At 38.5% G+C, this 17354-nt stretch overlaps 1 protein-coding gene and 1 non-coding gene across 2 annotated transcripts in view; both read left to right on the top strand.

Moving 5' to 3' along the window:
- Positions 1-15415, top strand: part of LOC136155415 (exocyst complex component 1-like) — a 44558-nt gene extending 29143 nt beyond the window's left edge. The window contains 6 exon segments of the mRNA XM_065917147.1: positions 5880-5956; positions 6474-6702; positions 6870-7013; positions 9013-9064; positions 10250-10433; positions 15278-15415. Of these exon segments, the coding sequence (XP_065773219.1) occupies positions 5880-5956; positions 6474-6702; positions 6870-6956 (393 nt within the window). The 3' untranslated portion in view covers positions 6957-7013; positions 9013-9064; positions 10250-10433; positions 15278-15415.
- TRNAG-CCC (transfer RNA glycine (anticodon CCC)) lies at positions 10620-10692 on the top strand. Its single transcript has one exon. It is a non-coding gene; the product is annotated as a tRNA-Gly (tRNA).
- Positions 15416-17354: the final 1939 nt, after the last annotated feature.

Genomic DNA, 17354 nt, shown 5'->3' with positions numbered 1-17354 from the left:
AGGGGCATCTCAAGCGGGATTGCCCTCAGGCGTCTGAGCCGCCCCCGGCTCCATGTCCGGTCTGCAAGGGACCACACTGGAGGAGAGACTGCCCCCAGAGGTGTAGGTCTCAGGGGTCTGACTCTCAAGACAATCAGGACTGAAGGTGCCCGGGGGTCCCCACACAAGCTCCCGTCCTAATTACACCTGAGGAACCCCGGGTATTGATAACGGTGGGAGGCCAATCCGTCAATTTCCTTTTAGATACTGGGGCAACTTACTCCGTGCTTACTGAAGCCCCTGGCCCACTTTCTTCCCGATCCGCTTCCGTAATGGGACTGTCTGGACGAGCCAAAAGGTATTACTTCAGTTATTCTCTATCGTGCAACTGGGATTCTGTGCTATTTTCACACGAGTTTCTTATCGTGCCAGAATCACCCTCACCCCTTTTGGGGAGAGATATACTGAGCAAGGTCCATGCCTCTGTTTTCATGAATATGGAGCCCTCCCTTTCTCTCCCTTTAGTTGAAGAAAATGTGAATCCTAGAGTATGGGCTGATGGAAAATCTGTGGGTCGAGCACAAAATGCTATTCCTGTAGTTGTCAAGCTCCAAAGACCCACACTTATTCCCACATAAGAAGCAGTATCCACTGAAACCTGAAGTTAAGGAAGGGTTAAAACCCATCATTGAAAATTTAAAGGAGCAGGGACTATTAGTTCCCTGTAACAGTCCATGCAACACTCCTATTTTGGGTGTAAAAAAATCAAATGATAAGTGGAGATTAGTTCAAGATTTACGAATAATAAATGAGGCTGTGGTTCCTTTACACCCCGTGGTGCCTAATCCTTATACGCTACTGTCTGAAATTCCTGAACGAGCCAAATATTTTTCAGTAATTGATTTAAAAGATGCCTTCTCTTCAGTGCCTTTGGCAGAGGAAAGTCAATTTCTATTTGCCTTTGAAGACCCTACTCAGCCAGCTTCTCAGTTAACCTGGACAGTTTTGCCCCAGGGATTTCGTGACAGTCCCCACTTATTTGGACAAAGTTTGTCACGGGATCTACAAAACTTTAATAGCTCTAAAGCAGTAGTGTTACAATATGTAGATGATATTTTGCTCTGTGCTGAGACAGAGGAAGCTTGTTCACGAGCCTCAGAAGATTTCTTAAACTTTCTGGCAGGCTGCGGTTACAAGGCATCAAGAGAAAAGGCTCAGCTTTGTCAACAATCTGTTAGATATCTGGGCCTAATCATATCAGAAGGGACTAGGGCCATAGGCCCCGAGAGAATTAAACCTATACTAAACCATCCCCTACCTATGACTTTAAGGCAATTGAGAGGATTTTTGGGAATCACAGGCTACTGTCGTATTTGGATTCCGGGTTATGGAGAACTTGCCCGGCCTTTATATAAACTTATAGCTGAAACTCAGCAGGCCCAAACTGACAAACTGGTTTGGTCTCCAGATACTCAAAAGGCTTTTAAGGTTCTTCAGACTGCTCTCCTGCAAGCTCCAGCTTTGAGTTTGCCCACAGGGTCAGAATTTAACTTGTTTGTCACTGAAAGGAAAGGTATGGCCTTGGGAGTTTTGACACAACCCCGGGGGCCTCACCAGCTACCTATTGCTTATCTAAGCAAAGAATTAGATGTAATTGCACGTGGGTGGCCCCACTGCCTAAGAGTAATTGGGGCAGCTGCTTTATTAGCACCTGAAGCTTTAAAAATAATTACTGGACGAAACCTTACTGTACTGACTTCTCATGATGTGAGTGGAATCTTAAATTCTAAGGTTAACATTTGGATGACAGACAGTAGGCTTCTTAAATATCAGTCACTGTTGTTAGAAGGACCAGTAACTAAGCTTTAAGTTTGTAGAAATTTAAATCCTGCTACTTTCCTTCCTGAGAAGGAAGATGAAACACCTGATCACGATTGTTCCCAATTTCTAACTTTAAACTATGCAGCTCGGGAAGATCTAATGGATACCCCATTAGACAATCCTGACATGGAAATATTTACAGATGGCAGTTCTTTTGTTCGGGATGGAAAGCGTAAAGCAGGTTATGCTGTGGTGACGGCTGAACAGGTTTTAGAAGCAAAATCTCTCCCCCAGGAAACCAGCGCCCAGTTAGCGGAGCTTGTGGCTCTGACCCGAGCTCTAGAGTTAAGCAAAGGGCAGCGAGTAAATGTCTACACTGATTCTAAGTATGCTTATTTGACTTTGCATGCTCATGCTGCAGTATGGAAAGAAAGACAGTTTCAAACAGCAACAGGGGAACCTATTAAGCATTTCAGAGAGATCCAGAGACTTTTAACTGCTATCTATTGTCCTAAAGAAGTAGCGGTTATGCATTGCAAAGGGCACAGCAGGGATGGGAGTAAAGTAGCCACCGGTAACCTGTTAGCAGACTCTCAAGCCAAAAAAGCGGCACTTTATGAAACCCCCTCCCTACAGACGCCTTTGATATGGACAGGTCCTGTAGAACAAGAAAAACCACAATATACTGAGGAAGAATTAAAAAGATATGAGAAAAGAGGAGCAAAGATTACTGATAAAGGATGGTTACAGTCCGAGGATGGACGATTAATAATTCCTGAAAATGCTCAGTGGAAAATTCTTAAGGGTTTACATCAGAGTTTTCATTTGGGTGTAGAAAGTACTTGCCAGATGACTTCTCGTTTGTTTGAAGGTAAAAATATAATGAAAACTTTAAAAAACATTATCAAACGGTGTGAGGTTTGTCAGAAAAATAACCCAAAGACGGAAAGGCTAGCAAAATCTGGATTACAACGAAAGGGAAAGTATCCTGGAGAGGACTGGGAAATTGATTTTACTCATATGCCAAAACCTAATGGATATTCTTGCTTACAAGTTTGGGTGGATACTTTTACTGGATGGATTGAGGCGTTCCCCTGTCGTAGTGAACAAGCTAAGGAAGTTATAAAGATTTTAATCCATGAAATCATCCCCAGGTTTGGGCTGCCACGGAGCCTTCAGAGTGACAATGGCTCCGCCTTTAAAGCTGCTGTAACTCAGGGGGTGTCTAAAGCTCTAGGAATAGAGTATCACTCACACTGTTCCTGGAGACCCCAATCCTCAGGAAAGGTTGAAAAAGCTAATGACATTATCAAAAGACATCTGCGCAAATTAACTCAAGAAACCCATAGCTTTAATGAGGGCTGGAACTGCCCCCAAAAAGGAGGGACTGTCCCCCTTTGAATGTATTTATGGAAGGCCTTTCTTACGCACAGACATTGTTATAGATCCTGAAGCCTTAGAGCTAACTAATTATGTAACTCAGCTCTCAGCTTTTCAACAGGCATTAACAGAACTCCGGGAGACGACTCCTGACCCAGCCTCTGAATCCAGCAAGCCTCTATTTGAGCCAGGAACCGAGGTCCTCACAAAAACATTGGGATCTGGGGGCTCATCCCTCGAACCCCTCTGGGAAGGCCCTTACCAGGTTATTCTTTCTTCTCCCACAGCTGTCAAAGTGCCAGGAATTGATTCTTGGGTACATCACACTCGAGTCAAGAGGTGGCACCCTGACCAGAACTAAGTGATGTCATTTTTTGTTTTTACTTTCTATGCTCTGACTTTGTATGTTTCAGATGGGCCTGATAATCTATGTGAGCCTACTTCTGCTGACTCCAGAAATCCTGAGTCTGCCCTTTGATCCTCAAGACAGTGCCTTCCTGTCCTGGGCTCACTCCTATGCTGCATTCCACAATCGGTCTAACTGTTGGGTCTGCGGAGCACTCCCCTCTTCATCAGTGGAAGGCTTCCCATGGTGGACATCTCCACTTCAAGGAAAAGACTTTCTCCAAGTCTGCGAATACCTTCGACAACAATCACATGTGATGCCTCTTCTTCATCTGATGACATCTAACAACCCTAGAATGAACTGGTGTAATACTCTGTACCTTAACTATGGACATAATGTGACTTTTAATTTTGATTATACACTGTCTCAGTTTAATCACTATTTTGCTGCACAACGAGGAACTTGTGCCATCATTCATACTCAATGCTGTACATATATACCTGATATGAGCACTAATGTTACTCATTTTACTAAACACATGAACAAGATGATTGGGGCCATGGATACTCCTGAAGCCTCAATCGCCTCACTTTGGGAGACATTAACTAGTTCCCCATGGTGGAAAACTATCTTAATTACAATAATTCTGATTGTTTTGTTTTTGCTCTTTGCTCCCTGCATCTGTAACTGTGTAACTGGATTTGTTTCTAGTCGCATGAAAGCTTTTAAGTTACAAATGGTTGCTCAAACTCCTGCTATCACTGCAGTTTCTTCTGATTACTATTTGGGGCCCCTGGATCAGACATCCTCACTATGAGGATTTAGGAGAATATGTTGCCTCACCAATTTAGGGACAACGCCCCTTGTCAGCTCAGAAGCAGTTATGGAATGAAAACGACGCCCCTTTTCCCTAGGCAACATAATTCTCCTAAAAGAAAAGGGGGGAATGAGAGAGTAACAGGCAGGAAGGCCAGGGGTCTCCAAATGGAGGTATGAGACTGTAAGTGCCAGACATTTTTATCTCTCTTAACCGGCAGAAAAGAACAAACCAGCGATCTGTTTTTCCTTCTCTATACAAAATTAAAAGGAGGTTTCTCCTAACATTCTGTGTGGCCATGACACCTGGTCTCACCTAAAGCTAACTACTCCCAAACCTTGAGTTAACCAATACATTTCTTTTTCGTATGGAAATGTTGTCTTAAGCTATGTTAATGAACCCCAGACTCCATCTTCAAGTTGGTTCCGCCAAAGGGCCTAACTTACTTGTTCAGGTATTGTTCCCCTAATCTATGTAAATGAAACTATTTGTTGGTACAAGGTGCAAGTCAATAGTTTTATGGCCTGGGATGAATTATCTGGTGCCATTCTAGATTTTATGACATTCCTTTCTTTTCATTAACGGACTGTGAGTGACTATATACCATACAGCTAAAGACTAGGAGGGGGGTACTCTTTTGCCCCCTTCTGATGCCTATGTCAGAAGCTTTCTCTATCTCCTTTATACTTTAATAAAACTTTATTACACAAAAGCTCTGAGCGATCCAGCCTCGTCTCTGGCCCCGAATTGAATTCGTCTCCTCCGGAGGCCAAGAATCCCGCGTCTTATCGTTCAGCAACAACCTTTCAAGACCATAAACTAATTATTTAATCCCTACTTTTCCTCATCTATGTAATGGGTATAATAATGCCTATTGAACATGGCTCTCTGGTGGCATAAATGTAAGAAAATAAAATGAGCCATTTGCTAGAGTATTTTAAAGAACTTAAAAACACAATGCAAATCGAGTGATTTTTTTTAAATTAAGATGATCTTTAAAAGAACTAGCATATAAAAACAGTGCTCAAAATTAAGTCTTTCAGATGGTTAGGGGGTTTGTTCTTGTAGATGGTAATTGCTAGTAAATTTGTTAGTTTCTGTAAGAACTTCTGACAGCATTTTTTATGCTCAAGTTTTATTAGGATGATTAGTTTTATTACAATGATTTTAATTTTCAAAATTCTCCCTTGAACATGTCCCTAGATATTTTCAGCTTTTTATTAAATTGTCCCCTCGTTCCTGCACTCCCTCTGAGTCTCCTCTACCTTTCTCTCCCGCCCCACCCCCCCTAAATGTGCTCAGAAGCAAACACAGCTTCTCATTCTCAGATAAAATCTGAAAACAAAGCTTCTCCTGAACGTTCTGAAGCAACATGTTAAATTATATAATTTCATTGATAATACTACCTTTAAAAATCATTTCTCATCATACATTCTCTCCTAAGAATTTGGAGACTGAGCAGGCTATTGCTATATAAACTAAACTCTTCAATTTGTTAGCCTTTTATTATGTGAAGTATCTGAATAATTTTTGCAGACTGAAGCAGAGGACACAGATGGAGGAACTTTGTCACAGCAACATAATGCTGGCCCACCGCTGCCTGTTTCATCTGAGTATGTGTTTGTTACTATCTGTTGTTTATTGTGAAAAAAAAGTAAACTTTCAATTGAGCAGGAAGGAATGCTGCCCAGTGAGGAGTCCAGATTACTGTCCATAGCTGACAACACTCAGAGCACCGATCTGTGTGCCCAGTGTGTTACAGAGCTTCTCAATGAAGTAAACTTGGTCCCCTTTATGGCTCTTTGGCTTTTCTTTGCTCTTGTAATCACACAAATGCAGTCAATTTTGATGTTTGCTGGTAGGAAGTTGCATTTGAATTGTAGTGTATTTCTCAGAAATCACAAAGCACATTTCAGGACCCAGTTCTACAAAGGACGTTATTTTGAGTGATAAAAATGCAACCTCAAAAAAATATGTTTATGTTGGAAACCACTCTAGAATAATTAACTATTTGGACAGTGTTAGTTGATATATCAAATTTTAGTCATTTGTGTATACCGAGTGGATTAAAGTTAAAGGTAAATGCACCTGAAGCTTGTACTAACTATTCTGTTTTGTATTTCTGAACAGGAAAGATATGATCCGCCAGATGATGATTAAAATATTTCGCTGCATTGAGCCAGAACTGAACAACTTGATTGCATTAGGAGACAAAATCGATAGCTTTAACTCCCTTGACATGCTAGTCAAAATGAGTCGCCATGTGTGGACTGCACAGAACGTGGACCCCGCTTCTTTTCTGAGCACTACACTGGGAAATGTTTTGGTGACTGTCAAAAGGAACTTTGACAAATGTATTGTAAGTTGGGTATTTTTTTTTTCAGTAACTTAGAACTCTTAACCATTGCAGAGTATCTGTGTGTGTGTGTGTCTCTGTGTGTGTGTGTGTGTGTGTGTGTGTGTGTGTTTCAAAGACTTCTGGCTTCCCACCAGGGGACCTACTGTTCCTGTCCCCACGCCTTGCAGCAGGGTATTGGCTGCAGTGTCCAGGAGCAGGCTAGTGCCAAGTTGTGTCCCGTCTACACTGTGAACCATGGCCAGTTCCTGGAGTGACTGACACAGAGGCAGCAGCGATTACACCCGAGATCCACTAAGTAACTGAAATCCCAGGTGACCAATTAGTGACCATAGATTTAATGAAGCAACTGAAACTTGAATTTATTGTTTTTCTTCTTTTAATATATCACAATAGGGTAATTAATATTTGGGTTATTTTAATTGATTAAAGTATTTTTTTCAGTTCAATAGCTTTAATCATATTGCTTTAAGAATAAATTGTTCTTATGACAACTTTTGGTAGTTATCATTTTTCTCCTAATAGGGAAAAAAATCATTAACTTTATTTTTTCTGTTAGGTTTTGGTAAGCTTATAGATATGAAGAGGATTGGGCCAGGTTCTAAAAAGAGTTTCATTTTATGAATATATTTAGTATTAATATGTAAAAATAGGTATTTATCATCTGAATTATTCTACTATGTAACCTCTAAGTTAAATCCAGTGCTTGAATAGCCATAGAATAATGAGTGAGTGAAAGTCACTCAGTCATGTTTGAGTCTTTGTGACCCCATGGTCTGTAGTTTGCCAGACTCCTCTGTCCATGGAATTATCCAGACAAGAATACTGGAGTGGGTAGCCATTCCCTCCAGGGGATCTTCCCAACCCAGGGATCGAACCCAGGTCTCTCGCTTTGCAGGCAGATTCTTTACCGGCTGAGCCACCAGGGAAGCCCATAGAATAATGAGAGAATAATAAAAATATTAAGGGTGATTAAAATCCACTTCATCTTTTATACTTTTTAAAAATAATGCTTACTGATTTCTGAAAGTTTAAAAGCCATCCGTAGAAACGTAAATGTCACCTCAACAGACTTGTTAACCCTCCTTCCCCACCAAATGATTGCACTGGCATTTGAAATATTATGAAATTTGGCCACTTATCCTCTTCCCTGCCCAGCTTTCTTCAGAAGTGATGATAAACCTGTAAGGTCTGATTGTAAGCTGATTGCCAAAAAGAAAATAAAGAATTACTAAAGTCTAAGATAATGAGTCCTATGTGACATAGAATAAGAATAGCTAGAACATTAACCATGAGAACACTGTACATTTTTAGAATATGAAGATTTTCTTGCTCTTATCAGTGAATAAAGCTAGTATATAAAACTTTAATATAATACCTCTCAATCCAGTTGAATGTAATTGTTAGAAGTGTAAGATATAATAGTGTCAGGGAGATGTAGACATGGGTTCAAATGAAGTGCTTAGCACATTGCCTGGTACAGAATAAGAGCTTGTAACTAATTGCTTGTAATGGTGATGATGATGATGATGATGATGACAGTAATGAAAGTGAAAGTAAAGTCGCTTAGTCGTGACCGACTCTCTGCGACCCCATGGACTGTAGCCTACCATGCTCCTCCGTCCATGGGATTTTCCAGGCCAGAGTACTGGAGTGGGTTGCCATTTCCTTCTCCAGGGGATCATCCCGACCCAGGGATCGAACCCAGGTTTCCCACATTGTAGGCAGATGCTTTACCATCTGAGTCACCAGGGAACAATAGTGGTAATTAGTAATAGTTTGCTGAAGAATGTTCGTGTTCCTCTCAAAACCGGGAAGTGAAGAAATTTAGTTAAATTAACCTAGACAAAGGTATAAAGTCGTGTTTTTTCCCTAAATTGCATGTATTTCTAAAAGATGGACCTTGTCACTAAAGGGAAGAGGATGGTTCCTTCTGTTGGTTATCATCAATCTGTTTCTTAATTTAAATCAAGTCTTTTCACAGTGTCGTCAGTTGTGTGTGCTCAGTAAGTGTTACATGTTTTTGGTACTTGGGACAAGATCTGGACCTAAAGCATACCTTGAAAGAGTAGTGAATGGTTCTCTGTGTATTGAGCCAAAGAATGAATGTCAGACAACTGCAGAAAGTGGAATAGATGGTATCTGAGTTTAGTACTTTCATCTGGTGGCAAAGCCCAAAGTGTTCTTCAAGGAACGGGGCTAAAAAGATTAGCCTGCCAAGAACTAGGGATAAAATTAGAAACATATCAAGTACTACCAAGCTGGACACTGCACTCCAGTACATTTCTTACCTGCATTTACTTTGCTTTTCAGGATTCCTCACACTACAGTGATGTGGTTTTGTACCCTTTAACCTTTGAAAATGGTATGATCTGGGTGTCTCTGCCTCATTGTATATTCTTGCCTTCTTTGTCATAGATTAATTAACCGTATAAGGATGGGTTTATTCCTGGGCGCTCTGTTCTGTTAATGTACATGTCTGTTTTTGTACCAGTACCATATTGTTTGATGACTGTAACTTTGTAGTATAGTTTGAAATCAGGGAGCATAATACCTCTGATTTTGTTCTTCTTTCTTGAGCTTACTTTGGCATTACGATCTTTTGTGTTTCCATACAGGTTTTAGAATGATTTGTCCAATTTGGATTCCTTTTATTTATTTTTCCTGTCTGATTGCTATGTCTAGGACTTCCAATACCATATTGAACAAAAGAACGGTTACTTTTCTAATCTCTACATGTCATATGGTTTTCAGGTTATACCCCCAGAATCTCAGCACAATGAAATTTTAGGTAGGAGTTGAAAATGATTCAACACTTTGGCAATGTACTTCTTACTGGGAATAGAACTAGATCCCCTGGAAGTACACAGAATCATAATTGATTATTTTGAACCAAAGTGTCTATATTCTGTCTATTTGTCTATTTGTTACTTTGTATCCATCTTACACAAGTACTTTGCTATACTGATTTAGAGTGAATGACTAATAGGTACATGGAAAACTATATAATGCAAATCCACAGTAGAAGTACCTGTTCTCCTCTGTGCTCATACCCCCAAAACATAGAACTTCTCTATCCAAACAAATTTTAGGCTGATGAGATTTGGAAATGGTTGTGGTTCTCAACTTGACTATATAGACACCAACCAGAAATAATCTTGAGAGATCCTGTGTGTGCTCTGGTATCTGCTCTGCCCCAAAGTGGGCAATCATTATATACTTACCTTTTATAAATGATAGAAGTGTTCATTGGTTGTTTTTACTTGAAACAAAGACCTGAGGTTCACAAGCTTTGAGTGCATTTTGTTTTGAATAATTTGGATTTTTTCCCTTGATTTTAGTTCCTTCAATGATATCTATGTACTTTTTAATCTCTAGAAATAGTTTTTCATAGTTATCCATATTGTGTTAATCTTTGATTAGTAAATGTCCGAAATGTTCTAGGTATTAAATTACATCATGCCTTTGTGGTATATATATTTACTTTTAATTGTACGTTGTTTCTAAGTTGCTTAGCTATTTTTCTCCCTTGCTTTCTGCCTAACTTTAGAGTAACCAAATAAGGCAAATGGAAGAAGTAAAGATCTCAAAGAAGAGTAAAGTAGGAATTCTCCCGTTTGTTGCTGAATTTGAAGAATTTGCTGGACTTGCAGAATCAATCTTTAAAAATGCTGAGTGTCGTGGAGATCTAGATAAAGCATATACTAAACTTATCAGAGGAGTATTTGTTAATGGTAAACTTTTGTTACATTATGAAGAAGTTTTTGGTGGTGGTTTTCCTTATTTCTGGTGTTTTTGGTCAGTTGTTTTCATTATTTCTGATTAAGTTAGAAGTTGGGAGACAGATGTGTTCATTATTTTCCATAGTCTCTAGTCTTTTTTAAGTTTTCTGAAATTAAAGATTTCTTAAATTTGGGACTTCTCTGGTGGTCCAGTGGCTAAGACTCCACACTCCCAATGTGGAGAACCTGGGTTCAATCCCTGGTCAGGGAACCAGATCCCACATGCAGCGTTGAAGTCCTGGCACAAGTAAATAAAAAAATATATATATATTAAAAATAATAATAATAATAAAGATTTCTTAAATTTGAAAAACAGTGTGTAAAACCCTTTTGTATTTACCAGGAACTACTTATATTTTAGGGTTCATATGGGCTATCAGTATGCAAAGTTGAAATTCATTTTTTAAACACAAAAATGACCTTGTGGATTACATTCGCATTTTAGCAGGAGTCTTCTTGAGCTGATCAACAGTGATGTCTGTATGTGTGTGTGCTTAGTCAGTCAGTCATGTCCGACTCTTTGCAACACCATGGACTGTAGCCCGCCAGGCTCCTCTGTCCATGGGATTCTCCAGGCAAGAATACTGGCACGGGTTGCCGTGCAATCAGCCAGGGGATCTTCCCAACCCCGGGATCAAACCCAGGCCTCCCACATTGCAGGTGGTTTCTTTACCATCTGAGCCACCGGGGAAGGTCAAGAATACTGCAGTGGGTAGCCTATCCCTTCTCCAGGGGATCTTCCCGAGCCAGTTACTGAATCTGGGTCTCCTGCATTGCAGGCCGATTCTTTACCAGCTGAGCTACCAGGGAAGCCCAAATTAATGCTAAAATAGTGTAATTCATCATCTAGCTATGTCAGATCACACAGTTAAGTTACAGAAACAGTGTGGATGTGTTTAATTTGAAATAAATGATCTGACTGCATCAATTCAGGAATTTTTAAAACTAAAAAAAATGACCAAAGTAGAATTATCTCAACAGTTAGAGATAATACATTTTTGGTGGAAACAGGTTTAGGGGAAAGATGATAAATTACATGATTGAATGTTTATATGGTTGATATTTCTTTTAAAATTCAAAGTAGCTTTGCTTTGTCTGATTGTAAAGTAGTATATGCTCATTACATACCCCCCAAAATCAGCACACTGACTTTAAAAATCAAGAAGAAACTAAAGGTAATTTGTAATCTCATCATACAAAGGTTAACATTTAATTTTTACCTGTGTGAACTTTTCAGTATATCTCTCTCCCTGACAGACATGCACATATTGTGTGTTCTGTAATTTGAAATGTTTCTCACACCTTACACCCTGTTTGGAACCTGCTAGACTCTGTGATTCTAGTGTCTGTCCTTGTCTCCTGATACAGATAACCGTAGTCACTTCTGATGATTACATAGAGTTCCATCTGTCATTGTTTACTTAGCAGATCTTCTGTTAACAGGCATTTGGTTTGTTTCCAGTTTTCTGTATATTTCTGTATATTGTCCAATGATTTCCCTAGGATCAGTTATTAGAAATAATTCCTGGGTCAGAAGTTTTGTGTCTGTTGAGTTTCTGCCAAATAACCACATAGAAAGATTATACCAGTTTGGTCCTTTGAGTGTTTGGTGAAAGTTTCTGTCACATCTGCCTCAAGACCCAGTATTTCTCGGTATTATCAGTCTTGTTATCCTTTGTTAACCTAGAAGGATATAATTCAGTTTTGCTTATGGTATGTTTTACTGTGTAAGAGCTTCCAAATTATATGTTAAGTTTATTCATCTTTCTCTTTATGACTTCTCAGTTTTGGGCCATTCTTAGAAAGTTCGTACTACCACAGAATTATTTCTTTAATTAGGTTTATTTTTCTTAGTACTTACAATTGCATTCATTTATTTGCCTTTGACATTTTAAGCACTTGAACAATTTAGAATTTGGTTGGCTAAAAGATGTGAAATAGGAATCCAAATTTAGCCATATATATATATATATATATATATATATATATATATAACTGTTTTAGAATGATTTTTTATTTAGGTTTAGGTCGATCCTTCAATACAGTATGTTTTATTTGATTAAGTCCAGAAATGTGCTTACTTCTTAAAGTTATAAATGAAAAAAATCATGTAATTTTTCCATAGCTAAATGTGGTCATAGTCATACCAGGTCATCGTTACATTTTTTCCATTTTTGTTTTAGTGGAGAAAGTAGCGAACGAAAGCCAGAAGACCCCCAGGGATGTCCTCATGATGGAAAACTTCCACCATATTTTTGCAACACTTTCTCGTTTGAAAATCTCATGTCTAGAAGCTGAAAAAAAAAGAAGCCAAACAAAAAAACACAGATCACCTTCAGTCTTATGTCATATACTCTTTAGGACAACCTCTTGAAAAGCTAAATGTCAGCATATTTTCATTCAGTATTTTTTTCTTGGTTTTGAACCTGTGTTTAGATGTGAGTAACACAACAGACATTTAAATTTGCTCATTCATTGGTGGGTGCAGGAGGATAAGGAAGGATGGACTGAGATATTGAAGCTGCTCAGACACTGCTAGATGTTTTATATACATTATTTCTTTTAATTCTTGTAAACGATGATGTGGGGTAAGATAGCATTATCCTTGTTTTACAAATGAAGAAATTGGAAGTAAATAAAAAGTTATAGTAATTGACAGGTAGCAAAGCAGGGGGATTAACCATAGATTTAGCCTTTTCCATTATACCAGTCTTCCATTTCTTACCTCGTAAATGGCTAACCTTTATCCCTAGCTCAGATGAAGATTTTGAAAATTCTATCAAGATAAAAAGAAAATAAAAAATTGTTTTATTCATTGCCTTTTCTTTATCCTTCCTTTCTTGACTTGTCATTCCCCAGAGCAAATCTGATCTTTAAACATGAGAAATGGTAGTTTTAGAGAACTTTGCAACATAGTAGAAGCTTAAATGGACCCTTCTAACAAATTAGGTCCACAGTGTGATTCGTCATCTGTTTTGAAGTTAGAGTCAAATAAAAATTGTCTGTCTGTTGTCAGCAATTCAAATGCAGAACCAGTGCCTTGTAAACTGAAGAACAGGCAGATATTCCTTTAGGGTAAAGGGTCTGTCTCAGACCTAAAGCCTGCATGATGCGTAACTGCAACATAAAGGAACTTCCTTTGAAATCAAATTTAGAGCAGACACATTGATAAATCCTTTATTATGTAACATTGTTAGAGAAGCTCTAGCCAATGCAGTAAGACCGAAACATAAAGACATATGGAAAGAGAATCATACTGGAATGGACTGCCATTTCCTTCTCCACGGAATCCTACCACCCAGGGGTCAGATCCGGGCCTCTTGTGTCTCCTGCTGGCAGGCGGAGTCTGTGACTGCGCCACCTGGGAGGCCCTCGGGCTTACAATCACCTGTGTGTGACATGTGGGAGTTATTTCATCTTGTAAAGTAAAGTAGGTTTTTTAACCTAGTCAAGGTATATATATATATCAAAAAACAGTTTGTTTCCTATATGTTATAATAACCAATTAAAAATCTGTGTAGAAAAATAAATACATTAATTAAAATCTGTGTAGAAAAAAAATTTAAATATCTGGAACAGATTTGTCTAGAAAATTATTATTAAAAATGTAGTAATTTAATGAAGAATAAATAAATAATTGCTAAGAAAATTTTAGAGAATAGTAGAGAGGGGATTTGACTTGTCAGTATTAAATCATGTTGTGCTCAAGTAAAGACTTGCCAATATACATGTTAAAAAACCACTTACACTTAAAAGGCAGCCTGAGAAGAATATTTATAACAGTACAAGAGTCAGGATGCTAAATATAAAAGATCTTTTTAAAATCAGTCAGGAAAGCACTAGGATCCCAATATATAAATGGGTATGGGTTCTGAATGTACTTACTGAGCATATGAAAAGCAGATAAACTTCATTGCTAGCTGAAGAATATTGAAATAAAATGACAAATAAACCTTTCTTACTTTTTTTTTTTGGCTACACCACTTGGCATGTGGGATCTTAGTTCCCCATCCCCGTCCGTCCACCGGGGATCCAATCCATGCCGTCTGCATTGGAAGGGCAGAGTCTTAACCACTGGACTGCCAGGAAAGTCCCCCTTTTTCACTTTTCAAAATGACAAAGATTTTTCTTTAGTTATGATAATGCTGATGATAGTATGATAAGATTAAATAGTGTCATATACTGCTGACAGAAATATAAAGTAACTGAACTTTTCTGGGAAGCAATTTGTGTATATGAAGAGTCTTCAGAATGCTTAACAATTACACTCCTCAACTGAAGAATTATAGTCCTAGAAATTTATGCTGGACAGTCATCAAAAATGTGGGTAAATACCTATGTATGAAAGTTATTTATAGCTGTATTTATAATAGATTTTGTTTTTGATGAGTAGATTTTGCCAACTTCAAGAGAAAAAGTAAAAAATATTAAATACTTAATACTGAAGGAATGAATAAACATAGTATAGTCATTGGACGGAACATGATGCAGCCATTAAAATTTATACTTTGGGAAAAACATATCAAATATTAAATGGAAAATATAGCATACAAAATTAATCTCATTTTCATACTCACACATCAAAAGACTAGAGGGAATTCTAGTCTTTTGACAGTACTTATCTCTGAGTAGTGTGATAATAGCTGATTATTATTTTATCCTTTATATTTTCACACACCGTCTGATTTTTACACAGTGGATATATACTAGTTTATAATCAGATTTTTTTTTTTTTTTTTAATTTAAGTGGTAGTGAGAGCCGTTCTTAGCCGTTGTTTCTTTTCATTTCCTTGAAGCATTTGTTTGAAGGTGTGGAAGCTCGGGTGGCACAGGGTATAAGAGAGGAGGAAGTGAGCTATCAACTTGCGTTTAACAAGCAAGAACTCCGAAAAGTTATTAAAGAGTCTCCTGGAAAAGAAGTGAAAAAAGGTCTCGATAACCTCTACAAGAAGGTTGATAAACATTTATGTGAAGAGGAGAACTTACTTCAGGTATGCTTTAGTTCTCTTAACCTACCTAGATTGCACATCCTTTTATATATCTATTTTCCCCTAAATATTCCTCTAGAAATGCTATACATTTTCTAATTTTAGTGCAGGAGGAAAGCGCCATATAAAATGCAGACAAGATTAGTAAATTGTGAGGAAAAAAGGAATATTTATACAAGTTTATATGGCTATCTCTGTGTATTTTATATTTCTGTGGTATCATTTTGAGACATTAAGTTGTTTTGCTTTTGTTTGGGGACGGGTTTTTCATGACTTTCTGTGTTTTGTTTTAGTTTGGAAGGTAGTAAGGGAATGGAATGTGGAGTGATTGTGAGCATGGGAGCCTGGATATGGGTTCATAATCTGCCTCCAGGTAAAACTGCCTGGTTTGGAGCAAGTTAGTTCACCTCTCTGAGCCTCAGTTTCCTTATTTGAAAAGCAGAAATAATACCTGTACTCTCTAGGTGGGCACTAATATTATTGCCATTGCCATTTTATACATGTGAAAATCAGAGCTTGGAGAGGTAGAGTAATGTGACCACGATCCCATAGCTAATGTATGATAGAGTCAGGTTTAAACCTCAGTTAGAGATGAGTAAGAATCACTCTTGATTTTAGCATCATGGAAGGCTTCATGAAGGAAAGCATTTATGTTAGTCTCTGGAAGTCAGATACTAACTTAACAGAAAAAATAGAAGTGGCATTCCCAGTGGAAGAAATACTGTGAGCTAAAAGATGAGAAGCAAAAAGTGTAAGTAAAGCTGTTTAGTAAAATAGTCTTAAGCTGACTGTTAGGAATTTAAGATTTGTGACATTTAGGATTTACAAGGAAAAATCCTCGAAGAAGGCACTCTTTGAACTGGCAGATAGAAGTGGTGTTCGTTCATAGTACCCGCCCTCACCAGGTTGTCATGAGACTTAAATAGAATAATATGTGCATAAAGCCCTTTGCACTGTGCTGATGTGAAACAAGTCGAGTAAGTGTAGCCTATTGACAGCGCTGCCGTGTCAGTGTGTGTGTGTCAGGTTCTGCCTTGATAGTTGTCTAAGGTTTATTTTCTGATGGGACTGTTCATTTGTTTACTTTTTCTTGACTGAAGTACAGTTGATTTACAGTGTCGTATTGATTTCTGCTTATATCTGTCAGCAATTTAGTTTCCACTTCTAGACTATAGATCCCTTTGACTGCTCATGATTAGTCTGACTCATCTTGGTGTTCTCCATGTCATCAAGAAGTGTTTTGCATCCTTAATTTTAGATAAATTAAACTTTCATCTGCTGTGAAGTTTCATTTAATCCTTAGTCTTATTTCATACATAGTAGTGCATAGCCACATCTGTGTTGGCTATTGGAACAGATACAATAACAGCTGAAATGTAATAAACATTACTGTGTTGTCAAACACTGTTCTGAGCACTTTACATACATTCACTCATTTAATCTCATTTGAACCTGTGGGGAAGGTATTATTATCACGACCCAGTTTACAGATAAGGAGGGCCTTGAGGCACAGAAGAGTGGTGTAACATACTCAAGGTCACTCGAGGAGTTACGAATCTTCCTTCAGGATGTACATTCTTAACTGTTGTTGTTCAGTCGTTCAGACGTGACTCTGTGACCCTGTGGACTGCAGCACGCCAGGCTTCCCTGTCCTTCACTCTCTCCCAGTTCAGCTCCGTCGCTCAGTCGTGTCCGACTCTTTGCGACCCCATGGACTGCCCAGAGTTTGCTCACATTCATGTCCATTGAGTCGATGATGTTACCTAACCATCTCATCCTCTGCCACCTTCTCCTCTTCCCACCTTCAATCTTTCCCAGCATCAGGGTCTTTTCCAGTGAGTCGGCTCTTCACATCAGGTGTCCAAAATATTGGAGCTTTAACTTC

This window comes from Muntiacus reevesi, unplaced genomic scaffold (genome assembly GCF_963930625.1).
Source record: "Muntiacus reevesi unplaced genomic scaffold, mMunRee1.1 SCAFFOLD_31, whole genome shotgun sequence".
NCBI lineage: Eukaryota > Metazoa > Chordata > Mammalia > Artiodactyla > Cervidae > Muntiacus > Muntiacus reevesi.
The sequence above is the reverse complement of the archived record's forward strand: the minus strand, read 5'-3'. Positions and strand labels throughout refer to the sequence as shown.